General features: G+C 50.0%; 2 protein-coding genes across 8 annotated transcripts in view; one reads left to right on the top strand and one right to left on the bottom strand.

Moving 5' to 3' along the window:
• The first annotated feature begins 145 nt into the window (after positions 1-145).
• On the top strand, positions 146-26,187 carry BACE1 (beta-secretase 1). 2 transcript variants are annotated; one of them, XR_010727331.1, is made up of 10 exons: positions 146-876; positions 15,695-15,783; positions 17,262-17,478; positions 17,977-18,114; positions 18,814-18,948; positions 20,115-20,216; positions 20,558-20,707; positions 20,972-21,143; positions 21,728-22,110; positions 23,565-26,187. XR_010727331.1 is itself a non-coding variant. In XM_066245564.1 (9 exons), the coding sequence occupies exons 1-9, from the start codon at positions 619-621 to the stop codon at positions 21,967-21,969; spliced, it is 1,503 nt and encodes a 500-aa protein (XP_066101661.1). In that variant the 5' UTR covers positions 146-618; the 3' UTR covers positions 21,970-26,187. The 2 variants fall into 2 exon arrangements, 1 of the variants encoding a protein (XP_066101661.1); XM_066245564.1 differs by having other exon boundaries at positions 21,728-26,187.
• Positions 24,105-26,787, bottom strand: part of RNF214 (ring finger protein 214) — a 58,509-nt gene continuing 55,826 nt past the window's right edge. For all 6 annotated transcript variants that reach the window (XM_066245474.1, XM_066245480.1, XM_066245466.1 and 3 more), the window contains exon 15: positions 24,105-26,787. In XM_066245474.1, coding sequence (XP_066101571.1) covers positions 26,722-26,787 — 66 coding nt within the window. In that variant the 3' untranslated portion in view covers positions 24,105-26,721.

Raw genomic sequence — 26,787 nt, 5'->3', positions numbered from 1 at the left:
GTCCCGCCCACCAGGGCCCTGCAGGATGGACTCCACCTCGGCAGAGGGCATCCCAGACCCCTCAGCAGCCCCGGAAGTCGGGCTGCCTGCCTGGGAAGACTACATTTCCCAACGATCCATGGAACAGTGAAAACCCTTGGCTTTGACAGCCACCACCACAAGCCTTTCCGCCTCCCCAGCAGCCTGGGAGCTGGGAGCTGGGAGCTGGATTATGGTGGCCTGACCAGCAAACGCAGCTGCAGGAGTCCAGAGCCCCTGCCTTTGCCCGCGCTGCCGACCTGCCAGGAGGACCGGAAAACCGGCTGCTGTGACCTGCCATGCTCGCTTCTCCCAGCTTCCCCAGGGGACCCAAGCTGTCCTCTCCCAGACCTGGGCTGAGGCTGGACGCCACTGGCCAGATGTAGCCAGGATCTGGCTCCGTCCTGCTCTCTCTGCGGATTGGTCCTGCCGATACTCACAGCCTGGACCTGGGGCCGGTTCAGGGATCTGCAGGAACCCTGATGCTGTTCAGCTCTCTCTCCTGAGAAGCCACCACCAGCACCAGAGTTGGAGGGCAAAAACAGAGACAGAGGTGGGCCTGCAGGAGCCCTGAGGGCCTGAAGGAAGGCCGGGGCCGCAATGGCCCGCGCACTGCCCTGGCTCATGCTGTGGATGGGCTCCGCAGTGCTTCCTGCCCACTGCACACAGCCTGGCATTCGGCTGCCTCTGCGGAGTGGGCTAGGGGGCACCCCCCTGGGGCTGCGACTGCCCCGGGACACCGAGGAGCCAGAGGAGCCTGGCCGAAGGGGCAGCTTTGTGGAGATGGTGGACAACCTGAGGGGCAAATCCGGTCAGGGCTACTATGTGGAGATGACTGTGGGCAGTCCCCCACAGACGGTAAGGTGGCCAAGCCAGCTCTAACCTCCTTCCAACGTGAGCCGAGGGGGGCCAGGCTGGGGACGCAGCATGCTGGCCCCTGCTAACGTGGGCTGGGTGGTGTGGGCAGGAGAGACCCTCTCTCGGTCTTTCCTCTGGGATCCTATTGGCAGCTGGATCATTCGTCATTCCCAAAGCTCCCTTTCCCCCACAGGCTTCCCAGCTTCCCTGGTCTGACTGCCCTCCCTGCACACCCATCTTACACACCTACCTCTTTGTTAGGACTTGGAGCAGTAAAAACACTTCAGTGTGGAGAGCCTGACCTGGGGAAGGGTCTAAATCTAAGCCATAGAGGTGCTTTGAACAGGTGTCAGCCCTAGCCAAGCCTTAGTCTCCCAAGCCCACCACTCGGTTTTGATCACCCACCTCATCACCTCCTTCAGTGTTCCTAGAATCGGGGTTCCCACCATCATTCCCGGCACCTTGAAGACCAAGGAGTCCTGACATGAGTTGGATCAAGCTCTTTCCCACTGTCTGGGCTACCCCAGGGACAGCAAAGCATGATGCCTGAGTTCCTCTGACCTCCAGTTTAGCCCAGGAGCCCTGAGCAGACTCTTACTTTCCCCAGTCCCTCCCTCCTCATCTCCCCTCCCCACTGTGCATCACACTCTGGCCCCTCCCCCGCCCCAGGCCACCAAGCCTCCCAAACCCAGGCCAGAGGGAACTAAACTACGCCTGAGGAAAGGACACCTCTCAGCAAAGGAATCAGAGCCCCCTTCTAAGAATAAATCTCCTTCCATGAGCTGATAGATGCTGGGGGTGGGGGGAAGGGTACAAACATGGCAGTGATGGCAAAACTACTACCAGCTCTTCCCACCCTTCCTGACGATCTGCGTACCTCCAAAGTGGCTGGTGGAGGTTGCACCTTCGCGCCTCTGTGTCTGCGTGGGAGTGTGGGCACGAACAGCCCTGTGGGGTGCTGTGGCTGACCTCTGTGCTCAGTTGCCTCCTCTGTGGGTGAGTCTGGACATGGGTGGCAGGATGGTTCTGTGTGTGCTGGTGTGTGTCACCTTGGATCTGAGCCTGAACATCCTTGTGAGCACCCCTGTCCCCAGGATCTGTGTGCAGGAGGCCTGTCCTTGGGAGTGTCTGTGAAGGTGGGAGTCTTGATGCACAGAGGAAACACTTCCTGGTGCCTCAGACAGCTCAAACACTGGACCTTGGAGAGAGGCAGGACACCACCACCCCATCACCTGATGGAAGCCAGCCTTCCTGGGCCCTGCCACCCAGGCCCTCCCATTTCCTGGCTGATTCAAGGCTCTAGTGTCCCCCACTTATCTTTCCTCTTTCCTGGGTACCACAACCTACCCAGGAAAAGTTTTGGATCAGTCCTCAATGTGAGGACAGAGCCTGAATCAAGGCCTCTAACTGCCTGGTCCACCAGGATACCAGGTATTGTCAGGGATCAGGGATTCTGATGTGCTGTGCACACTGTACGGAACAGAGCTGTGAGACCAATACGTCTCTGCATTCAGACAGACCAGGAATTTCGGCTTTCCCTCTTCTCAGCTGTGCAGCTTTGGGCAAATGGTATAACCTCTCTGAGGCTACTGCTTTGTCTTTAAAATCGGTGAAATGAGATCTCCTTTCCTAGGTCATTGTGAGGAGTAAATGAGACAATGTACATAAAAGCAACTAATTGACTTCCAGGAATCGTGAAATCCCTTTCTCCCAATTGGTTTGGCCACTTCTGCCTCTCCCATGCTATGCAATGAAGCATAAAAACTTGGGTTTTCTGGGCCCTGGTGTTTTACACATGTAGAACTGGGGGACCAGTTACTATCCTTCCCTGGACCCCTGAGATAATGTCTACATCACCCAGCCCAGGAGTTGGCAGAGAGTAATTGCCCAATAAATGCCAGTTCCTTCTTAAGAGCAGGAAAGTGGGCTTAAAGTTCAACACCAGCCAGAGGAACCAGTGCCAGGCAGACCACAGTCAAAGGGATGGAGGATTGCCCTAGGGCTGCAAACCCAAACCAACGCCCAAGTCTGTGTTCTGTGGTGACTTTGATTCTCTTCCCGGCAGTCCGCCCTTTCTCCCTGCATGGCGGCTGTTGTAAGCACCCTAACAGAACTCAAGTGGCAGAGCAGTCTGAATGAGCAAGAGTGAGTACTTTCTACGTGCCGTGCAATTAATTGCTGGGCTTGGGAGCTGACCCACAAAGAGATGAAGCATCATAAACATGTTTTCTGCCTGTGAAGAGTTTAAGTGTGAGGTGAAAGTATAAGTGCCAATCAAAGTAGTCAAGTCCATCACCACGGTGCTCCAAGTGAGGTCCCCAGACCTTTGTTATCGGAGCCTGTTAGAAATGCAAATTCTCTGGCCCCATCTCAGGTTTACTGAGTCAAAATCTCAGTGGCTGTATCTCAAGTTTTGCGAAGCACTGATCTATGGTGGTCCAAAGTGAGTGCTACTGGAGTGCAGGAGGAGGAAAAATCAGGGAAGGCCTCACAGAGGAGGTGTGTTGTTAGCACGGTCTTAAAGAACAGATCAGTCTTAAAGAACAGGTCGGAGGAGTGCAGCCATTCTCAGTGGGGAAATGACACCTGTCCCACCAAAACTGTAATTGCACTTTATTTGTATGTCCACTTCTTCCTTCCCTGAGACTGGGTCACTTAGACCAGAAGAGGCCACAACAAAGGAGAGAATGAGTTGTGTGGGTTTGGGCTTAGGCATGTTTGTTCAGGAGACTGTGAGAAAACCAGTCCAGTTAATGTTCCCGGTTGGGTAAATTAGAGCCACATTACCAAATGTGGTAATTACCTTAAAAGTCAAGCTATAAAGTTTGGATTCTGCTCTACAGATATAAGGGGAAATTGAATGTATTTCCCCAGGCAAGTAACATAAAGAAAGCAACCTTTTTAGGAAGAGACATCTACATTGTAGAAAGACTGGAACTGAGAGATGCAGAGGCAGGAGGTTCTGTCACATGGTCCAAGCGAGAGGTGCTATGACAAGGACAGCATGCGTGGTGATAAGATGAAAAGGGAAGGGAAGACCAGGATGCAAGGAACAGTACAAGCAGAAGGATAGGACTTGGTGACACTGGTGTGAAGAGTGAGGAAGAAGGTGTCAAAGATGATGTTGAGGTTTTCTGATCTGGGGTGCATTGGAGCAGAGTGAAACCAGGTGGAACAAGCCAGTTGGCAGAAGGGCACAGCTTAGCAGCCCTTGTATATAAATATCTACTTGTATGTATGGCTGCAATTTATGTAAAGTTTTAAAAATGTATTCTACATAGATTATTTTGTTCTTCATAGTCACAGCTTCTAGCAGAAGAACGGGACTGAAAGGGTCAAGAGTTGGCAAGGTGGCAGGCCAGTCAGCTAAGGCCCTGTCTGACGCTGTCCCTCCTACTTTCCCATGCCACCTATGTGTGTGTCACGGAGAGAAGGAGAAAGAGTTCATTGTGAATGTCCCTCTTCCGCTCTCCCATGACAGCTCTGCTATCTCCCTTACTACACTCATCCAAATATGTAACTGTGTGTTTCCTTCATAAAGCATCTAGCTCTTTAGAAAAATGTCTTTTTAAAAACAATTTTTAATGTATTTTTCTTTAATATCTATGACAGCACCAGGCTTAGAACATGCACCAAAAAAAGTGGGGTGAATGAATAAGTAAACTGTCAGACATCTAAATAAGCTGTTGATGGGCAATTGTGAGTGCAGAACTAGAGCTCTGGTGATTTTTATTCTTTTTCCTAAATGAAAGACTATTATCTTGTTATAATGGTATGAGCATCACCATCCAAATATGGATAACAATTAATGGTTGGGATTGAAATTTGGTGGTAGTCGATTCAGTTTAACAGTCCTTTGTTGAGCACCTAGGTGTGCCAGAGAGAAAAATTACATCATTGCCTTAGCACTTGGAGAACACAATTTGGTATTCGACACAGACATAGAAACACTACATAACATACAAGACCACATGCATTGGGTACAAATAGAAGAACGCTGAGTCCTGGAAGTGCAGAAAAAGAAGTGGCTACGTCTGCCAGAGTGTTAGGAAAGTTTTGCTGGAAAGGGTAGCATTTGAATATGGCCTAGAAAGAAGAGACAGCTTTGCTATTTGGGGAGCCGCAGGAAGGAAGGCTTCATGAAGAGAGGCTGAGCTATGCTAGGAGCTGGAGTTGTGGTCAGGACGCTGTGGGGCTGGGAGGGGTTTGGGTGTTATTCTGGAAGCAGCAGAACATCCTTGTGAACGTATTAGAAGGGGAGTGTTCTAATACATTCACAAAACAACTTTGGCGTGGAGCAGTGATTGTCAACCCTTTCATCTCATGGCACACATAAACTGATTACTAGAGTTCTGTGGCACACCAAAAAGTATATTACATTTTTTGCCCATCTGACAAAGAAAGAATAGGTGTAATTTTGATTCAGTCACACATGGAGGTATAATTTTGATCCATTCACACTGGACGGCTATTGTTACGGTGGCTGCTGTCATCATTTAATTCAACACTAAGGGAAAAGATGTCAGTACCCCTGTGTCAGCTATTGCATGCTTTAAAAATTCCTGTGGCACACTGGTTGAAAATCGCCGGTGTGGAGGACAGCTTGGATAGTCAGGAGCCTGAGCGGAGGATGGAAATTAGGATCCAGGGCCTGAAAGACGGTGATGACAGTGAGGAAAGAAAGGATGAGGGGTCTTCAGAGAAATAGCACTCATGTGTCAGATCATACAGCTGGCTGGTCTCTGCCCCTGTTGAGGAAAATGAAAGAGAAGATGGCTCCCCACCCCTCAACCTCTCCGACGACAGTGTTTGTGTCGGGGAACACAGCCAAAGGAGCAAGTTTTTCAAAGCACAATATAGTTCTCCAAAATTCTATATGCATTATTCTGCATTAATTGTAAGGGATATGTTATCACAAGGCCCAGCTGGGGGATGAGGACATCGAGGCTCAGAGAGAGTAAGAGGTTTGCCCAAAGTTACTCAGCTAAGGAAGAACAAAGCTAGGGTTCAAATCCAGGTCTTTGGACTCCAAGTCCAACTATTGGGTTCTTTCCAGCACTCTACAGTCCGGGGCATGTTGGTTGACTTTGGCATGCCAGCGGACCATGTTAGAGGGATGGATACAGCGGTCAGCTGAGAATGGGGGTCTGGAGACCAGGGCAGAGAAGCTAGGACTGGACAGGTAGACCCGAGCCACCTGCAGAGAGGTGGCTGCAGAAGCCAAGTTAGCAAATGAACTGCTCTTTGAAAGGATAGAGAGAAGAGAGGAAAACAATTAGGGAAAAATAATATGTGTGTAGTCTAGGGATCAAGGAAGCAAGGAAAAGGATCAGAGAAGCGGAAAAGGATGAGGGTCGGGGTCTCAGAAACTAAGGAGAGCCAGGTAGTTCCTCCCCCTCCCCTTCCCTAGGATCCTTTTCAAACTGTGGTTTGTGGAATTCTATAAAGGGACCACACATGAGAGGGAGGAGGTTAGGAGGAAGGTAAGCAGGAAGACCCTGTACTTCCCACCCTCCCCATCAGCAGGCTCTGCAGCTCCCACCAGCCCCCAAATCTCCCGTCGTCCCGGAAAAGATCAGTTTTCACCGTTTTTTAGAGTGGAATTCCAGATTGTTTTTTTTTTTTTTAATTCTGATACTAAAAAAATGAAAAACCATCAAACTCAAAGAACCCCCCTCCAAATTAGACAGAGAGGTGGGATCCCAGTTCTGAGGTTGCTGACCCAGTTCCCGAGACCACAGTGTGACTGACGGGGGTTGGGCCTCATGTCACACATTGGCCCTCCCTAGGATCTTCATGCCGCCGACATTTCACATGCTTCTCCTTGGCCTCCCCAGGTCAGAAAAGAAAAAGTTTATCTGGGAATGGGGGGCATAGAGAAAGACCGCTTTCTCACGAAGGTTGAAGGTCGGGAACGCTTCTCATCTCCAATAAAGAGCTAAGCAGGGAATGCTGGTTGAGAATCCAGGAAGAGAAGCAGGAAGAGCCCCTACCTGGATAACCCGCTTCTCTCTGTGCTGGGAGCCATTTCTCATAGGGCCTAGGAGGGAGTGGCGAGTTCTAGGGAGGAGCGGACCATTTCCCAATTTCCAGAGCTGTGCTGAGCTTCCCCTGGCTGGGTGCAGCAGAGGGATGGGAAGTACTCACAGACGCTGCCGGCCACACCTCGCACGCTGTCCTCAGCAGATGCTGGGAGGGGAGGTGTGTGCTCTGAGGTGGATGATGAACCACTTAGTCCTAGGGACTGACATGGGGAGCCAGGACTCCTGGGCCTTTCTTCTCATAGACTCTGACAAAGCCACCGAGAACACTGGCTGAGCTCCCTGCCTCTCCCGCCCTGGCCAAGCCCTTCACCAGCTCTCCTAAATTGTTATGGCCCTGTGGTTACCCTTTCTGCTGCCCTCTGTAATCACACTGTGTCCAGGCTGGATATCTCCTTAGTCGGCTTCTCAAGGTCAGCGAACCCCACCGGATTATTCTTTCCCAATGCCTGTGGACTTTTTGCCAAGATGCACGAGAATTGAACTCTGGTCTCTCCCAGGGGCTCGAACAAAGAAGCCCATGCTCTGAGCATGACCCAGGTCCTGTGGGGAAAGCAGTCCTATGCCACAGTCCAGCTTCCCTTGCAAGAGGGGAAAGACCCAGGGAAGATGAAAGCCACTGTCACCTGTGGGTGGGACAGGGATAGACAACAGGGAGGATTTACTGTCTGACAATGAAAAGCAGGGAGCCAATAGCAGCCATGATACCTCACAACTGGGATTTTCCAGATGGGTTTCATGGAGGCTAAAGGTGCTAAAGAGAGGCCTGAGGAGCTACCATAGGGATGGGGTAGACACAGAGGAAGTGAAACAGAACATCTGCTTGTTCTGTCTTTGGTAGACTGGGATCCTGTCTGAGAGCAGAAAAGGGTCCTGGTGCTTTAAAACAAAAACTTTGAACACCACTGTCTTAGATCTGATCTTTAAGACAGACAGGTACTATTTGTAAGTATTCACTAATTCATTTGAATCAGAAGCCCTGACAAGTAGTTAAGCTGGATTTGAGGCTGGGGGGAAATGGAGCATCCAGTCTGAAAGGGGATACCAGATAAGGTTTGGGGTGACACAGCCACCATGTAATTCCTTTAAAAAAAGAAAAAAACCAGCCCAAGGTGGGGAGCCTGGCCACCCACTTGCTCCCAAGTGTCAGTTGCCAGCATCTGCTGGAGGGTGAAGTGGACGCAGGGGGTGTCTGGGGGAAACCACCTATGTCCACTGCTAGGTCAGCTGATGGGTCAAGATGGAAAGAACTGGACAGGACCCGGTTGCTAGATTCAGTCTGAGGCAGGAGTGGTGCATCCTGCTGGCCCTCAGCCGTTCCCAGCTGCTGATGGGAGGCTCCTCCATTTTCCCTTCCCTTCTCTTGGCCATGGGTAAGCTCAGGTCTGGGAATAACCACTTAGGAAAGCAGGTGGAGCTGGCCCGAAAGCTCTGGGAGCAGGACACCTGAAGTCACTAGGATTGCACTAAAGACCTGAGTGGATATTTAGTCAACCACATGGGTATGGTGGCTGTCAAGTACTATCCTCACCATACACAGTACCAGACTAAAAATGTCACATCCGCAAAGACCCTGGGGCTGAGAATAAACAGCAAGAGTCTGTTGTGTCCCAGAGAATAACAGGAAGTGAGGCAATTACTATCAGCTAAAAAAAAAAAAAAAGTTATTAAGCACCTACAGAGGGCTCAGTGAAAATTAGGTAAGGAGGATACAAATATGTTTTCACCATTGTGCGCTCACAGTGTGTGGGACAGACAGGTATTAGATAAGTGATGAAAAGTTTGAGGAGTAATCTACAAAGAAGAGCAGGTGGTACTGAGGACACAAAGAGAAGAAAGCTAATCTCAGCTGGGAGCAGCAGGGCAGGACCTTTGGGAGAAAGCTGTTTCCACCATGACTTGAAAGTTGAACAAAAGTTAGACAAAATAGGGAGCGCACATTGTAAGCAAAGAAAAGAGCATATGAAGGTGCAGAAGTCAGAGGTCGTTTTGCTCTTGAGAAATTTCACGAGAAGCAAGGTAAGAAAGGGAAAGTGATAAGAGCTCTTCACTGGAGCAGACTTACGGTTGTTTAAAGACCCCCAAGGTCAAGAATCCCGGATAGTTTGTATCAGTTATCTGATGCTGTGTAACAAACTACTCCAAAATGTGGTGGCTGAAGACAAGAGCCATTTTGTTTCTCGGGATTCTGCGTGTTGGTTGTGGTTCCACCAGTCTTACCTGGGCTCACTCATGTAGCTGAATTAAGCTTGTATGACATCTCGGGGAACAGACTAAGCTGAGCCTGCTGGACCTCTCTCTCCACGAAGTCTTTCATACTCAAGGAGGCAAGACTGAGCTTCTTCACGTGCAATCTCAGGGCAGCATTCCGAGAGGGCAATCCCCAGTAGTCAGCACTTATCAAAGCTCTGCTTTCCTCCTTTTTGCTGATGTGTCATTGGTCAAAGCAAGTCATGTGGCCAAGCCCCACAGTCAGTGTCAGAAGGTATCATCACACCAGGGCATGGATACATGGGGTGTGATTCATTGGTGTAACAACCTACCATAGATCTCTTCTACAAATGAGAGATTCAGGAAGGTCAAGTAGATGAAAGACCAGACTTGGGTCTGGTCAGAACCCGTGGGCCCTTGTCCTGGCTTTGTGGCTCATTGTGTAAGATGGCCAAGTTGCTTATTCACACTAGTCTCAGTAAAATGGAAGATGGACTTCTACATCTGTTTAGCAAAAAGGCTTGTTATATGAGAGTATAAGAGTTCTTTACCCACCAACTCTGAGGCCCACACAGAAGGAAATAGGCTAGGAGAATTATAAGTAGAATAATTTGGGCTAAAGCTCCCTCCCCAGAGGCTTGCACAGCTGGTAAGACCCTGGGATAGACTACCAAGAAAGGCTGTGGTTCGGAATAACTAGAGACCTTTCAGAATGCGAAAGCCAATAGACAAATGACTCCTGAAGTCTCTTTTTATCCAGAAGTAAATCTGAGCTATTGCTGTCTGCTAGTGAGAGCTGGAGTCAACGCAGCTGGGGTTTGGGGAGCAACGAGCTTACCCTGAACTCACCAGTGCAGTAAGTATCTCATCACCCAAGATCACCGCTAAAGATTCCTCCAGGGGAGCCTTGTCTATAGAGGGAACCGGCAGGTGTGCTTTTCCCTATGGGGCTTGTTAGCATTTCCCATGAAGCTGCCCCCCCCTTTGAGGCCCCAGGGGCACATTTGTTTGTTAAGTAATTGGCACTGACCTATCCTTGACCCCTAGGCTTCAAACCCCTATGCATCTAAAGGCAATGGCTACAGAGACACCTGAGTTGGCAGGGCCCAAGGGATGGAGAAGAAGCAAGATGGCTTCAGGCGCCCAGGCTGCCTGGAGACCGACCTCCTGTATCAAACCAAGTGACTTGGTGGAGGAAGGCAGGTCTGAGATAGAGCCACACCTATAACCTAAACAACCCCACAGTTTGGGAGTCTGCAGAGGGATCCCTTCCTCACCCATCCCATTTTCTCTCCTTTAACCCTTCATCGATTCAAGCAGTGTCTATTGCCAGGCACTGTGATACCTGCTAGGGACACCATGGGAATCTTTTATCTTTTCTTTTTTTTGTATTTTTCTGAAGCTGGAAACGGGGAGGCAGTCAGACAGACTCCTGCATGTGCCCGACCGGGATCCACCCGGCACGCCCACCAGGGGGCGATGCTCTGCCCATCTGGGGCGTTGCTCTGTTGCAACCAGAGCCATTCTACCGCATGAGGCAGAGGCCATAGAGCCATCACCAGTGCCCAGGCCAACTTTGCTCCAATGGAGCCTTGGCTGCGGGAGGGGAAGAGAGAGACAGAGAGGAAGGAGAGGGGGAAGGGTGGAGAAGCAGATGGGCGCTTCTCCTGTGTGCCCTGGCCGGGAATCGAACCCGGGACTCCTGCACGCCAGGCCGACACTCTACCACCGAGCCAACCGGCCAGGACCACCATGGGAATCTTTTAAAAATTAGATACAAGGGGAGGTGAGAGTCAATGTGAAATTAGAGTGCCAAGTTTTGTGGAAGCATTTTAACAAGAGAATAATGACTTGCTCTTTTCTCCTCAGGAAGTCCCTTTTGGGCTCAGACTGAAGGATGACAGGAGATGAGTAGACAAAACTGGACATGAAAGGAGGGAGGTTTGAGGACCTGACAAGAGGCCAGCGTGGCGAGTAGGCAGAGGGCTTGGGGTGGGAGTGGGAGGGCCTGTAGCACAAGTTAGGCTGAATACATAGGCAAGGCTGGATCATGAAGGGGTTCGAAATGTTAATACATTAAACAATCATTTTAATAGCAAAGGGAAACTGTTGACATAGGAGGATTATTGGGAGGTCAAATTTGCACCTTGAAAAGATCTCTCTAGCCCCAGTGCAAAAGCAAGTTGGAGAGGTAAGGGTGGTGGTGTGCTGAGACCAGTCACATTCCCAGATAAAACAATGATGACAGCTTGGCCCAGGGTGGCAGGGGAGATGGCAAGAAATGAATAAATTCAGGAGACATTTAAGATGGTTCATTAGACAGAACTTGTTGAGGCGCTGGGTAGAAGTGTGAAGAAGAGGAAGGTGTTAGGATGGCTTTGAAGTTGCTGACTTATGGAACAGATGGATGATGATGCCCTTCTATACAGGGGACAGTGAGAAATTACAGATGGATGGGACCATGTAGGGTCAGCTTCAGACATCCTACATCTGAGGAATCTTTGAGGCAGTTTGATTTGTGCTTCTGGAGCTCAAAGGAGTGTGAGGAGAACTAGAGCTCTAAGCTTGGGAGTCATTGGCATAGAGGTGACAGCTACAGCTGTAGCTGTAGGAGAGATGATTTAGAGAAATCCCAGCAGAAGAGAAAGAGGGCCCAGGCCCGAGCCCAGAAAACTGAGCCTGCAAAGTAGACAGAGAAGATGTGATCAGAGAGGGGGGAGGACAGACAGATATGGGGAAGGGTGCAGGAAGAAGGGAGAGGTCAGTAGTGTTGAATGTTCTGAATGTTCCAGAGAAGAGGAGGCCCGATTTAAAAAATGTCTTTTCACATGACCAGGTGGTGGCACAGTGGATAGAGCATCAGCCTGGTATGCTGAGGACCCAGGTTCAAAATCCCAAGGTTGCCAGCTTGAGCGTGGGGTCGCTGGCTTAAGCATGAAATCATAGACATAACCCCATAGTCACTGGCTTGAGCCCAAACGTTGCTGGTTTAAAGCCTAAGGTCGCTAGCTTAAGCAAGGGGTCACTGGCTTAGCTGGAGCCCCCCCCCCACCACACCCCCGGTCAAGGCACATATGAGAAAGCAATTAATGAACAACTAAGGTGCCGCAACTATAAGTTGATGCTTCTCATCTCTCTCCCTTCCTGCCTGTCTGTCCTTGTCTGTCTGTCTCAGTAATGTCTTTTGCATTTGCTGACATGAAACCATCGGTAATGGTAGTAAGGGCTGTTTTATAGTGGAGGGAGGAACAGAGGCAAGACTCCATTTTTGAATAGGTTGAGAAGCGAGTAGGAGGTGGAGAGATAAAGACAGCTTGACTGAGGAGAACTCTGCTGGTGAAGGGAAAGGAGAGAGAGGGTACTTGGAGGCGGATGTGAGATTTAAAAGATTTTTTTTTAATGAATAGACAAAAGCATTTGTAAATGCCAAAAGGCATTTGGGGGTGGGCATGGGGGTCAGGGATGTCATGGTGGTCAAAGGCCCTGAGAAGGAAGGAAAGATTGGCCCTCAGGCCCAGGAGGGCCTGGGCAGGGTGAGGGACCACCCAGAGAAGGGACTGGCTCACATGCCGCCACGGGCAGGTGGCAGTGACTGTGGGAGATGTGGAAGGTCCCTTGGTGAGGATGTTTGCATAGAAGCTTTGGTGCACACAGCCCTTTCCCAGCAGCTTTCCTCCTTCCGGCCACCCTTGGCTGCCCCGTTCACGGTGAGTGTGGAGGCTCGGGTGCTGGGCACCCCTGCCCTGTAAGAGGCCTCTGTGAGAACTGCTCAGGGGTCTTGGGCTAGAAATGTTTAAGAATAGGGCCAGAAATCACTTCTTTCTTTTTTTTCTTTTTTTTCTTTTTTACAGAGACAGAGTCAGAGAGAGGGATAGACAGAGATAGACAGACAGGAATGGGGAGATGAGAAGCATCATTAGTTTTTTGTTGTGCATTGCAACACCTTAGTTGTTCATTGATTGCTTTCTCATATGTGCCTTGGACCGCGGGCCTTCAGCAGACCGAGTAAACCCCTTTCTTGAGCCAGTGACCTTGGGTCTAAGCTGGTGAGCTTTTGCTCAAACCAGATAAGCCCGCGCTCAAGCTGATGACCTCGGGGTCTCGAACCTGGGTCCTTGGCATCCCAGTCTGACGCTCTACCCACTGCACCACCACCTGGTCAGGCCAGAAATCACTTCTTTCAGAAGCGAGATGCCACTGCCAAGGGCTGACGGACAGTGGGGCACATGCTCAAGAGGAGATCGCAGCTGCTTACTTCAGTCTCCCATGTTCTTGTGAGGGAAGAGGGGGACAGAGACCAGTGGCAGCCTGGACTCCACACAGGATGGGTGAGCGGGGAGGGGGGGGTCACTTCTCCCTGGGCTTGACCCATTTTGAGGTGAAAGGGGAAGACCTACCTCAGATGCGGAGAAAGCCTGGGACTGAAAGGGTAGCTAGAATGACTGGACCTCCTGGCTGGGAACAGGGTGGCCTTCAGAGTCCCCCAGCTCAGGTGGGAAGGAGGGGTTCTGGAACAGCTGGGACATCAAGCCCCCAGACGGGAGTGCTGCTCCAGTGTAAAGAGTGGTCATGTTTTCCCCATGTCAGCCAGGCACACGTTCCCGGCAGTTCCCCCTTGCACAGCCACAGGGGCCCATGTGGCAGGGGAGACTCTCTTTCTTTGCGGTCCCATAATAGCAGGGATCCCTGCCACTATGAGGCTGAGCCAGTGCTGGGAGCAGAGTCCTGGCAGGTGGGGGAGGGGTCCTAGGGAGCAGGTGGATGAAGAAGCCCATTTAATCATTAACTTGGTTGATTGAAACCTGAACTGCCCTGCCTGGGCTGTATTGATTCTCTCTGAAAGCCCAGCATCTGGAGCAAGTGGCTGCTCAGAGACCAGGAAGAGGGGCTAGGAGAGTCAGGGAAGAGGACCCAGAGAGAGAGGAACCAGGCCAGCAGGGGGGCCAGGAAGGAAGGGCCATGGCAAGGTCAGAGAGCTAGATCACCAGGGGAGCGGTGGTTTGGGGGGGACGTGGGAAGGCCAGGAAGTTAGCTTCAGAGGAGAGGCAGTCAGTAACACCACGGAGGACCCTGAGAACAGGAAGGAGCCAGAAAAGAGGAGGAAACTGGAGCCCAGAGAAGCATGGTGACCTGCCCAAGGTGACAAGGTCAAAGCCTGCACCAAAACCAAGATCCGCTGATTTCACTGCACAAAGGAGAGAGGCCACAGAAACAAAGGGCCCTGGGGTCAGGGGAGAAGCCGAGGTTGGCGGACAAGGCAAGTTGGCCAGAGAGGACTCATTTAAGAGATGACTGTGCTTCTGAGGACCCAGATCTTCCCTCTTTTTGCCCATGAGGATTCAAAACACAGCTCTGGACCAACTGCTCTGTCTAGATAATAAAGGGGAGGCAGCCCTGGAAGGCTGGAGCTGGGGAAGGCCATGAGAGGAGGAATCAGGGACAAGGAGAAGAGATATTCAAAGGAGCTGCACAGAGAACACCAAAAAGACACCTGTGCCTATTCATTTTGCCCAAACCGGGACCCTGATGAGATAGGACCTCATATTGGGCTCCTGGCTACCATCATTTTTTATATTCATTGAATTTATTGGGGTGACACTGATTAAAAAAACTGCACAGGTTTTAGGTGCACAACATATCATCTGTACACTGTATTGTGTGTTCACCACCCTGAGTCAAGTCCACCACCACATTTCCTCCATTTCTCCTCCTTTACCTCCCCCAGCCACCTCCCCCTGGCACTCACACCACTGCTGTGTGCATCCACAAGGTTTTTCTTTTTGCTCAATCCCCTAAACCCTTTCCCCTAATAATCCTCCTTCCCTGACAGCTGTCAGCCTGTTCTCTATGTATGAGGCTGTCTCTGTTTTGTTAGTTCATTTTGTTCATTAGATTCCACATATAAGTGAAATTACACGGTGCTTGTCTTTCTCTGACTGGCTTATTTCACTTAGCATAATACCATCCAGGTCCATCTATGCTGTCGCCAACGGGAAGGTGTCCTTTTTATGGCTGCATAGTATTCCACTGCATATCCCCACTATCTCTGACAGCAGGATTCAGGTCTGTGTCACTGCTGAGACAGAAGGGGAGCCCTTCGTAGGGAGCCACATTCTGGCAGGCAGGGTCAGAATGCATACGCATTAATGTGCCATTGTAGTCCCCAGCTCCCCTTGCCAGTGCCCACTCCCCGAAGAGCTTCTCTCTGGGCTGCAGAGGCAAGCCAGACTTACACACAAAGTAAGGGCAGTCTGAGGGCAGAGCGAGATCGGAACGGAGACACACTCAGAGATAACATGGCTCTCGTGACAGAAAATGTTGGGATTTTACAGTGAAGACAGAAGCAGACACAGGTTCCTGAGGCCATGCTGAAGATGCCATAGGACTCCATGTCCCATATGTGGTTGCCAGCCTGTGCAGTCCTGCCTCATGGAGGCTTCACTGCGGACCCTCGAAGGGGAGACTGTGTGGCTGTGTGTGCAGTGGTGGGGGCGGGTGACGGGTGCTGAGGCGGTGAGTCCAGAGCCTCCCACCAGTAACGGCTCTCTCTCCCCTCTCTCTGACAGCTCAACATCCTGGTGGACACAGGCAGCAGTAACTTCGCTGTCGGGGCTGCCCCCCACCCTTTCCTGCATCGCTACTACCAGCGGCAGCTGTGAGTCCTGGGAACAGGGGGAGGGGAACACTTCCCAAGGATATGGCCCCAAGAAGGGTCAGAGAGAAAGAGAGGGCCGCATGGAGAAAGACCAGTTCCTCAGATCCTTTCTTCCTTCTGAGGAAGGGGAAGGGAAAAGAAGGCACCACGACTAGGATGGAAGAGTAGGTGGGGATGGACTGGAATTGGGTAGCATGGGGCAGGGTACATTGAAAGGCAGGACATTCTTTAGTATTGAGACCAGGGTGCACCCTGTGGCAGGGTAAGACGGAAGGACAACCACCCCAAAGCTCACAGAGCAGTCTCGGGGGTCTCATGGCCTCTTCCCAAGTGGCGAGGCAAGGGGATCTCATTCTATACCCCCTCAGTGGCTCTCAGTTTTCAGACACCAGCAATTAAGTCTAGGCTGGGCAGGCTGCAGTGACAGCTCGCTTTGCTGTGTTCTGCCTCTCAGTGGCTGTGCAGTTCACAGACATGAAGGAAGGAAGAGCCTTCCATGAACCCACTGCCTATATCAGGGGCTGTAGACTGCAGTGCCTCCTCCCTGCATTACCCAGTTCCCCTAGCTGGATGCAGCCAACATCCAGGGGGAGGGAGAATTGAAGTGGGATTGCCTGGGAGTGCCCTTAGTCTAAAAGCAGGAAGTGGCATGAGAACCTCTAATGTCTGAGGCATCTCTGTGTGGGAGCGGAGGCTGAAATCCTGTTCCTGGACTTCTGTGAAGATGCCAAAGCACCTTCCCCAATGTCTGCGTTTTAAGGCTGCCTGCCTTTAACACCCCAGGAAGAAACAGCAGTATGGGAATGGGGCGTGCTCAGGATCAATAAGAGGGAATTCATTCTAGGTCCCTATCCCAGTCCTGTCACTGCCCATTACACACACACACCCCTGGTTAGTGGTATGATTAAACACAGGTGAGAGTGTTGAGGAGCATGTTTCACACAAATAGTGTGTGATATCTACATACTCTGCTGAGATGCTTGTGCACGTCCCTTCTCTGGAAGAACTTGTGCAAAGGTTCCACATTCACCCCGCCTGGCACTTTGTCTACCACTCTGATGGTACCAGTGGGTCCCAAGGCAGCCAGAGAATCAATGGCTCCTTTTCTCTGGGAGCTTAATGGGGCTGGGGGTGGGGTGGGGAAGAGGTGCCCACTAGCTGTCCCTTCAGTACCGACAGCACAATACACAAAGCCTAGGCTTGTTCTTTACAGGGCCCGAGCTTAAGACCTAGAAATATGAGCTGCAGAGACAGGAGAGCGAGCCTAGCAATAGCTCCCCTCATCTGCCTGCCACATCACTTGACATGCTGTTCTGAGTGACTGATCTCCCTGGAGGCTCCACTGAGCGGCCTGAAAGCATCATGCTTCTTGGGAACACCATGAGATAAGACTAGGTGTTTGGGAGTTGCTCTCATGCTGAACCCTCGTACTGGTTGTTGTGGTGATGCACCCACTCATTTCGGCTCCATTTTCACAGGTCCAGCACGTACCGGGACCTCCGGAAAGGCGTGTACGTGCCCTACACCCAGGGCAAGTGGGAGGGTGAGCTGGGCACTGACCTGGTGAGCATCCCCCATGGCCCCAATGTCACTGTACGTGCCAACATTGCCGCCATCACTGAGTCAGACAAGTTCTTCATCAATGGCTCCAACTGGGAAGGCATCCTGGGGCTGGCCTATGCCGAGATCGCCAGGGTGAGTGGGCCAGACCTAGCTCTAGACATTGTGTCTGCACACTGCATGCTACATGGGGACAGAGCTGGGAAAGAGAAGGGGAGGGAACTCACTAAGGGAGGGAAATACATCAGTTTAAAGACAGTCTTTAATTTCATCCCTGTGGAGAGCAGAACGAAGGTGAGAGATGCTGAGACAGGTACAGAATCACAGGTATAGGCTGTGATGTCTACTGACTATAAGATCTTTAAGCAAAAAAGGGCCCCACACATCTGAAACAGGTTAGGCATGCTGATATCAAAGCCCCTATAGATCTGTGGACCCACTAGCACTTTCCTGTTGGCATGGCCAGCATCTCCTACCAAGCCTCTCTCCACTAAATCTCAGCACCCCAAGGTGGTCTTTCCCAAGGGACCTCCCCCAGGTATCTGCTCTGCCTTCCACAGTAGGGAGGAAGTTGGCTTCAGTCCCTTGGGGTCCTCTGTGTGAGGATTCACTCCTTGTCTCTGTCTGCCACAGCCTGATGACTCCCTGGAGCCCTTTTTTGACTCCCTGGTAAAGCAGACGCACGTTCCCAACCTCTTCTCCCTGCAGCTGTGTGGTGCTGGCTTCCCCTTCAACCAGTCAGAAGTGCTGGCCTCAGTTGGAGGGAGCATGGTGAGTAGCTCCTAGGAGAGGGGAGGTCCTGGCACCGGGCAGGGATGGACACCATCTGCCTCCCTTCCCCCCTCTAAAGCAACACCAGTCTTGGGCTCTACTACTTAGTATCTTTATATTTTCACCCTCACTTTTCTTTGTCCATCCTTTTCTTCCTTGCATTATTCCAGAAAGGATTCAGTCTCCTTTGGTAAACTTGGAAAGGATCAGAGATGATTAGGAAAATTTCAAAGGAAATCAAAGTAAAACTTATTGGATTAACATTATTCAGTCCGATGATCCGAAGGCAGAGATATAAGAAGTTTAAAAGTCTATTTATTACTTAATTAGGACAACAGGTGAATGGTTCTCCATGTCCAACAAGCAGAGAAAATAAAATTTATAGTAGAAGCAAATAATCATTCATTCAACATTTATTGTGCCAGTTTAGGTTTAAGTAACTTCATGACAAGGATGGTGTGATTCCAGAACAAATTAAAATCCTGTAAAGCCTCTTCCCCTGAACACATTCTTAATACATTTTAAGAAACTGTAAGTCACTTTGGGACATGATTTGAAGCAAAAGATGAGAAAGATGAGAAAGGTGATCTGCAGGGGGCCTTACCACCCCCAGAAACAACTGGTCCTATCGCTTGCTCTCAGGGTGACTTACTGTCCTTCTGTGCTGGGCCTCAGGTACCTGCCTCTTTTTTCCCCTAGATCATTGGGGGTATTGACCACTCGCTGTACACAGGCAGCCTCTGGTACACACCCATCCGGCGAGAATGGTATTATGAGGTGATCATTGTGCGGGTGGAGATCAATGGACAGGATCTCAAAATGGACTGCAAAGAGGTAATAAAGCCAAGGGGACACCAGGGAGAGGTAAGGGGAGGGCAACACAGTGTGAGGTCAGACCCTGGGTCATAAAGGTGGGAGGACAAGGCAGAGGCACAGGACCTGCAGAAAGGCTTGAAGATTGATCCTAGCACAGTCAGGAGGTAAGGGTCAGGGTGCAGGACCTGGTGTTTGGCACGAAAGACTGGCAGAGCACTTTCACGAGGACCACAGGCTTATATCTAGTAATGAAAAAAGCACACCTGGACCCTAGCCACTGCCTTGCTTTAGGGAAGGCATCCCCAAACTACGGCCCATGAGCCGCATGCAGCCCCCTGAGGCCATTTATCCAGCCCCCGCCGCACTTCTGGAAGGGGCATCTCTTTCATTGGTGGTCAGTGAGAGGAGCACTGTATGTGGCAGCCCTCCAATGGTTTGAGGGACAGTGAACTGGCCCCCTGTGTAAAAAGTTTGGGGACCCCTGCTTTAGGGCCTTGGGCAATTCACCTGCAAGGCAGCGTGATACGGTGTTTTACAAAGGTCCAGCTTTGGGTCAGGAACACCTCGGTTTCCAGTTCTGCCATGTAAGAGCCATCTGCCCTTAGGCAAGTTACTATGTTGTGTTTCAGTTTCCTCATCTGCAAAACAGAGGTAAAAACAGCATTCCAAAGACTGTGGTGATGACAGAAAATGAATTGAGAATTTGTCCCAATGCCTAGCACATAGCAGTACCCAGTGACAGCTAAAGCACCTGGGTCTTCCTTACTTCGATTCCTGATGTATGCTACATTAGAATAGACACAAAAGTACTATGGAAAGTTAAACCTACTGTACAAGCTATTTTTATTTTCAAGATTGGAGAATGTCTTTCCACACAAGTGTTAACATAAAAGTTAACATCTACCCAATGCTTTCCATGTGCCAGGTACCACTGTAAATGAATACACTTCATACGTATTCATTTATTTAATTCTATTCATAACTCTTTGAGGTAGATACTATTATCCTTTAATATGCAGAAACTGAGGCACCAAGGCTAAGTAACTTGCCTGAGGACATACATCTAAGAAATGGCAAAGCCAGGCTGCCCACCCAGGCGGGACCCACACCATCAGGTTCGTCCCTCTTACTTGGGCCTGGCACCAAAAAAGGCCCCTGTTCTAACCCTCTCCTCTCCCTCTTAGTACAACTATGACAAGAGCATTGTGGACAGCGGCACCACCAACCTTCGTTTGCCTAAGAAAGTGTTTGAAGCTGCAGTCAAGTCCATCAAGGCAGCCTCTTCGGTCAGTGGGACTAAGGATGGGGGTGTGGAGATGACTCCGAGTCCCCGGAAGTGGTGAAAGTCACATTCTTCAAGAGCCAAAATGTCTACTTTCAAACTCTTCCTCTTAAGAGCTGTTGGAACTCTTTTGTGGGCCCATCTGCTCATCACACAATTTTATGGGCACAAAGTTGTGCTTCCCTCTCCCACTCTCCTCCTCTAATTTTTGGTTTCTTTACCTCACCCCATTTTGGACATTCCAGGAAAAGCAAACAAAGGGTCCAGTAAATGTTCTCTGAAAACAGGAGAGACGAGGTGAGGAGTGACACCGTTTGCTCACTGTTTTCCCTCTCTGCCCGACAGACAGAGAAGTTCCCCGATGGCTTTTGGCTGGGGGAGCAGCTGGTGTGCTGGCAAGCAGGGACCACCCCGTGGAATATTTTCCCAGTCATCTCACTCTACCTAATGAGTGAGGTCACCAATCAGTCCTTCCGCATCACCATTCTTCCACAGGTATGTGCCTAACCTGAGTCAGCGGAACCCCAGGAAGACACGGTACATATAGGGGGACAGTCAGCAGGCATGGCTTCCTGGAACTTGGAAGACAAAATAGATGAGTATCTAGTGGTAAAGGGCTCTTGGAAAAACCAACCCTTCAGAGCTTGGGGGTGACAAAGGGAAGAGCAGCCTAAGGACAGAAACGTGGAAGGCAGAGATGGGGGCAAGCATGGCGGGAAGAAAGAGGAAGACACTCTGACTCTGACCCCTTTCCCTTAGCAATACCTGCGGCCAGTGGAAGACGTGGCCACATCCCAAGACGACTGTTATAAGTTCGCCATCTCACAGTCATCCACAGGCACTGTTATGGGAGCTGTTATCATGGAGGGCTTCTACGTTGTCTTTGATCGCGCAAGAAAACGGATTGGCTTTGCTGTCAGCGCTTGCCATGGTGAGAGCACCAGAGGGTGGGGTCAGTCGATCTGTGTCCAGCAGTCAGGACACAGGAGCCCCTGGCAGTCTGGGAGGTAGCACCAGCTACATCAAGCCACAGTCAACATACCATGCAAAGCCAATGACAATGCTTGTGCTATCTTTGTATTGCTTGGCACAGTGACCCTGCCTGGATTGGTAACCTCTGTCAGACACCCAGGGCAGCCAGAGCCTATAGTAATCCTGTTGCCTGCTGTGTGGTGAAGCTGAATGCTATTTCAGAATGGTGGTGGTGGTGGGGGGGGGGGGTCAAATCCAGTGGTCTTGCAACTAGATTTCAGCAGTGATGGGTGTGGGGGTTGGGGGGGCTAGCTTTTCAGTCAGCTCAGAACTGCTGCCTTTTAGGTATTATCCCTACTTGCTGGGTACATATAAACAGGCTCTTGCTCCCAGTGATGGGGGAGGAGACATGCCTCCACCCAGCACTGGCCTTCTGCAGCCTGCTCAGGGGCTAATATCAAATCCAGCAGGAAGTTCCTTTGTTGTATAATGCAGACTGCTCTATGACGATGACACACTCACTCCCATCTGCCCTTTCTCCAGTGCACGATGAGTTCAGGACAGCAGCGGTGGAAGGCCCATTCGTCACCGTGGACATGGAAGACTGTGGCTACAACATTCCACAGACGGACGAATCAACACTCATGACCATTGCCTACGTCATGGCTGCCATCTGCGCACTCTTCATGCTGCCTCTGTGCCTCATGGTGTGCCAGTGGCGCTGCCTGCGCTGCCTGCGCCGCCAGCACGACGACTTTGCTGATGACATCTCCCTGCTGAAGTGAGGAGGCCCCACGCAGAAGACGGAGTCCCCAGGGCCACGTCTGGGTGGCTGGTTCAATTTGGTCATGAGGAAACAGACGACACCTGTGGCCAGAGCACATCAGGACCCTTCCCCGCCCACCACATGCCTCTGCAGAAACGAGGTAAATGCTGGCAAAGTGGGTTACAGGGCTCACACCTGCAGGGAACAGTAGAGGGGAGCAGGACATGCTCTGGTGGCAGGAATGCTCTGTCATCTCGAACCTGAGCTGGGAAATTGTGCTGCTCGAAATGTCCGACCCAAATCTCTGCCTGCCACCTTCTCAGTTCTACACCCCAAGTCTTCTTTCCTTAGCTGCAGAAGCATGGCATCCCACCTGGTCGCCCAGTGTGTCTGCAGTCCCTAGCAGAGACAGGGCCAGTCTTGTGTCCCTGCTGGCCAGCCACTAGGAGTGAGTGCAGTTTGCTCTGGCTTTAGAGATAGGAACTGTATCCACAAGCCTAACTTTGGTACAAAGACTGCCTCCTAAATTAAACAAAAATTACTTTGACTGAATAGTTGTACAAACAAGGTGGCTGAAAGAGGAGGAGAGGGCATGGAAAGACAGGGAACACTGGGATTGGAGCTCGAAGAGGGAGAAACAAGACCACTCGCCAGTTCCAGTTCTAGACTTCATCTCCAAGATAGAGTCCATCTCAGAGGATGGACGCTACTTCCCAGTGTTTTCTTTCCAGCGGCTGCAGCCTGACCAAACATGAGATGGGAAGAGGGCTTCTTTAGCCAGAAAGCTCCTTTTAGCTCTCTTGAATGACAAGTGTCCATTAAGAAGTTCCAGCTAACACATGAATTTCCACCTTGTTGATTCCACTTGTCTCTCCCTGAATGCTTTGCTCTAGATATGCAAGGCTGCACCGAAATATCCCAACCCTCCTAAAAACCCCAGGTGCCCTGTGGGAAAGCAACTGGAGTACAGCAGAGCGGGGCTAGACTTCGTCTTCCTGGTCACCTCTTCACTCCCTCCCCCAAAACCCTAGTCCTCTGGAGCTCTGCAGCTGAGGTGCTAAGAAGAGACAGGAGAACTCTCCTACCTAATAATCCTGGAAAGCAGAATCCTGAAGATTCATTCAATAGGCACAGGGGTGATGCCCTTTACCCCGCCTGGATTTCTTCCGGTGCAGTTGTTAAGATCTTGACATAATACAGAGCCCTTTTATTACCTTCTTCACTTCTCTGATGTCTCACCCTCTGTTATTTAGCTAAAGTGTCCCACAGGGGCACAAGCATTATACCGAGAGTGTCAGGAACACAGGGCTTTCTGGTTCGCCTTCAGTGTCAAGGCTGCCTGGAGAAAGGATGGCAGCCTCAGGGCTTCCTCACTTTCTTCTCCACAAGAGCCCCTCAGTAGAATCCATCCTTCCTTCCTGTGCTGCTCTATACTCCCTGCTCCTAACAGTACTTGCATGCCCAGGCTGGTTCTTGGGCTGAGGATTGGGGACCAAGTCCTTTTCTTATCCATTCTAACACAGTCAACTCTGATACCACAGTTAGTGAGAAGAGCTGAATTTCCCTAGCATACCCACTGGATCTATTCCTATGTGGTCAACACACTGCTTTCAGGTATGGGACCTGCCGAGTGTGGAATTACCTGCTGAGGGAGAGACCTACAAGGAGGGCTGCTGGAAACCCTGGCCTCAACCAGCTGTCCACAAGCCATAAACCAATAAATCGAGAATACTGAGTCATAGTTTCTATCTGGATGTCTTCATTCCCCTGCACTGGTGCTGCTCTGGCTGAATGGGAATGCCCCATAACCACAGGACTAGCACGAAGACTGGAGATGCCCATTTTCGGCTTGGAACTTACTGTGTAAATAAACTTCCAGCACTGGTACTGTGAAACAGAAATGCCACCTTCTGCTTTACAATTTCTACCTACATGGGGAAAGCTGGCTTTTCCCCAGCTCTTCCCAGGGCAGAAAACTGAGCCCTTCATCAGTGAATCTCATGGTCCTAGTTTCCTTTAAGAGGAAACATTTACTTTCTTTCTACAGTTACTTCCTTTCTACCCTGAAACTATAAACACTACGTATAAAAAACAATCCTTGACAACAGCTTCTTGCTTATAAGAATATGTATTACATATCTCTATTTTTAAATTCTCCAGAAAAATGACTGTCCCATCTCTGCCACTACATTAGGGGTCTTGCCATTGGTCTGCATGGCTTCTACCAGTGCAGGCCAGCAGACAGGAGGGAAAGGGAGAACAAGGCGGCCGGACCTCAGTGCTGCTTTCTGACTGACCCTGAATGAGACAGAGAAAAGAACAACAATGAACCCCGGTTCCCACGCACAACTCTCCAAAATACTGTCCTCTTGCTCGCTGCCTTTCAGAGGCTTTCACTAGGAAGCAGTTAAGCCCCCCTACCTACGCCCTCCTTTATCTCTCCTTTAGGTTCAAAGATTTGTGGAAAAGAAACAATATTCTTTATACCTAACCCTGTAAACTCCAGGTGCCCTATGGGAAAGCAATTGGAACATAGTGAAAAACATTGCAGGTGGCCCCAAGGCTGCTGCAAAGATGAGGGGAGATAAAATCTTAAGATTACAAGATAAAAAGTGAATCCCCCACCAAATGAAAAGAACAAAGAAACTGGTCTTCTATTGTGCCACATTCCCTGATCATGATAGCTACCACCCTAGAGACATTAATATTTTATTAACCAAAGAAAGTGGGTCATTTGACCTCCACAGAGGGGAGTATTTCAATCCCCCTACAAGATGCCAAGGAGGTCGTGGGGACTCAGCTCCTCACACTGATGCCGGTCAATGAACCTGGGCAAGTGAGACATGAGAAGAGAAAGAATATGTCCGTGAGCTGACAGGAAGGGATGAAAGACAGAGAAGGAAAAGAGCAACAAAAACAGAGAGGGAAGCCTGAGCAGGCGGTGGCATAGTGGATGGACAGAGTGTTGGACAGGAACACAGAGGACCCAGGTTTGAAACCCTAAGGTCATGAGCTTGAGTATAGGCTCACCAGCTTGAATACGGGGTTGTTGGCTTGAGCATGGGATCATAGACATGACCCCATGATCACTGGCTTGAGCCCAAAGATCGCTTAAAGCCCAAGGTCGCTGGCCTGAGCACAAGGTTGCTGGCTTGAGCAAGGGGTCACTTGTTCTGCTGAAGTCCCCCGGTTAAGGCACATATGAGAAAGCAATCAATGAACAACTAAGGTTCTGCAACGAAGAATTGATGCTTCTCATCTCTCTCCTTTCCTGCCTGTCTTTTCCTATCTGTCCCTCTCTCTGTCTCTGTCACAACCCCCCCTCAAAAAAAAACAATAAAAGATAGGAGAGTTTAGATGGTTCTTGAAAGGAGAAAGTTTAGCGACCCTGGTGTACTGCCAGTGCGAGTAAGCACCTCTAGGCCTCAGGATGACAAAAATTCAGCAGTTGGTGATACAATATCCTTCCTGGAGCTATTTTTCTTAAAATCAACACTTAATTTTTAGTTATTTAATTCCAAAAAAGAAGAGTGCTGAAGCCATTTCTGACAAGAGTAAAGATAAAAGGATAGCAGAAGATTCAAAGCTCTAGTAGAGCCCCAGCTTTCCTAGGTATAAACCAGAAGTGCCCAACAAGCAGAGGGGAAAATGGTCCCATTCCAAATAGCTAGCTATCCACAGAACAAACGACTTAGAAACCTAACCCAACCTCCCTTCAAATCCCTTTGGTCTCCATTTTTCCCAGTCAAGAGATACCCCCCCACCCCCCATAGCTTTCTTGCTTCAAAAATTAAAACCCAGCATCCCAAGATCATTCTGAAAATAATTTTGCACAGACATCGCCTCACCCCAGTGCCTGCTTAGAGCTCATCCAAGGTCACCAAACAACTTGGTTGGGAACCAACTGCCTTAACCTTTCTGGGGGAGGGGTAGCTAGACCAGGAGACCAGAGTGAAGGGGAAGAGGTAAGGATGTCACAAGGCTGACCAGGAAGTGGTGACCAGGACAGCATGTCAGGGAACACCTGAAGGTTGTGCTGGCTTCTGAAGAGGTGCTACCTGGGACGCGGAGCGGACAGAAGTTTGTGAGGGCATGGGAGAAATAGGACCTTGTTCTGTTGTTGTTCCTGGGCTGTAAATTTTGCTGATGTAAAAACAGAATATTCTGTAAACCTAAAGTTTATGTACAAAAAAATGAGCAGTAACACAGTAAAATACTCAATAAAAAGTCAAACCATTAGGGTTACATTTCTTTTCCTCAATCAGTCACATTTTATCCATCTGGAGTAGAGGTGCTGGAGAAACACCCAGGCTTCCGAGGCTTTCAGTAAGCAAGGCATCTGGCTGGACAGCAGGTAAGCACCAGGGTTCAAATCGCATATGTGAGCCTTAAGAAAATGAGCCAGTGATTGAGCCAAACCGAAGCAGAATGGCCTTAGAGCAAAAGCAGCTTTCTAATGGTTTTTATGTTGTATCTGAAAACAGCCTTAGGCAGGATCATCATAATTTCAAGGCCAGACTAAAGATCATCTCAGCTACCATCTGCATCCTCCAAAGGAACTGCAAGGTGAAGGGGGCAGACCATTTCTGCATAATATACATACTTTCATTTAAGAACATTTGAATACAGACTTCTATACACACACTCCCTATATAATAAAATGTACATGGCATGAGGGATAGCGCTGTATAAATATAGAGCTTTAGAAATCTTGAACCCGCGCTTCCTGTTCACATCAGTTTCTCTTCTTCTTCCTCCCCAACCGGGTCCGTCATTTAAGAGTTGGACAAAAGGGACAAGTGTCATTTGTGTTGGTCTGGGCCCAGAATTTGATACA

Source organism: Saccopteryx bilineata, chromosome 1, assembly GCF_036850765.1.
Source record: "Saccopteryx bilineata isolate mSacBil1 chromosome 1, mSacBil1_pri_phased_curated, whole genome shotgun sequence".
Taxonomy (NCBI): domain Eukaryota; kingdom Metazoa; phylum Chordata; class Mammalia; order Chiroptera; family Emballonuridae; genus Saccopteryx; species Saccopteryx bilineata.
The sequence above is the reverse complement of the archived record's forward strand: the minus strand, read 5'-3'. Positions and strand labels throughout refer to the sequence as shown.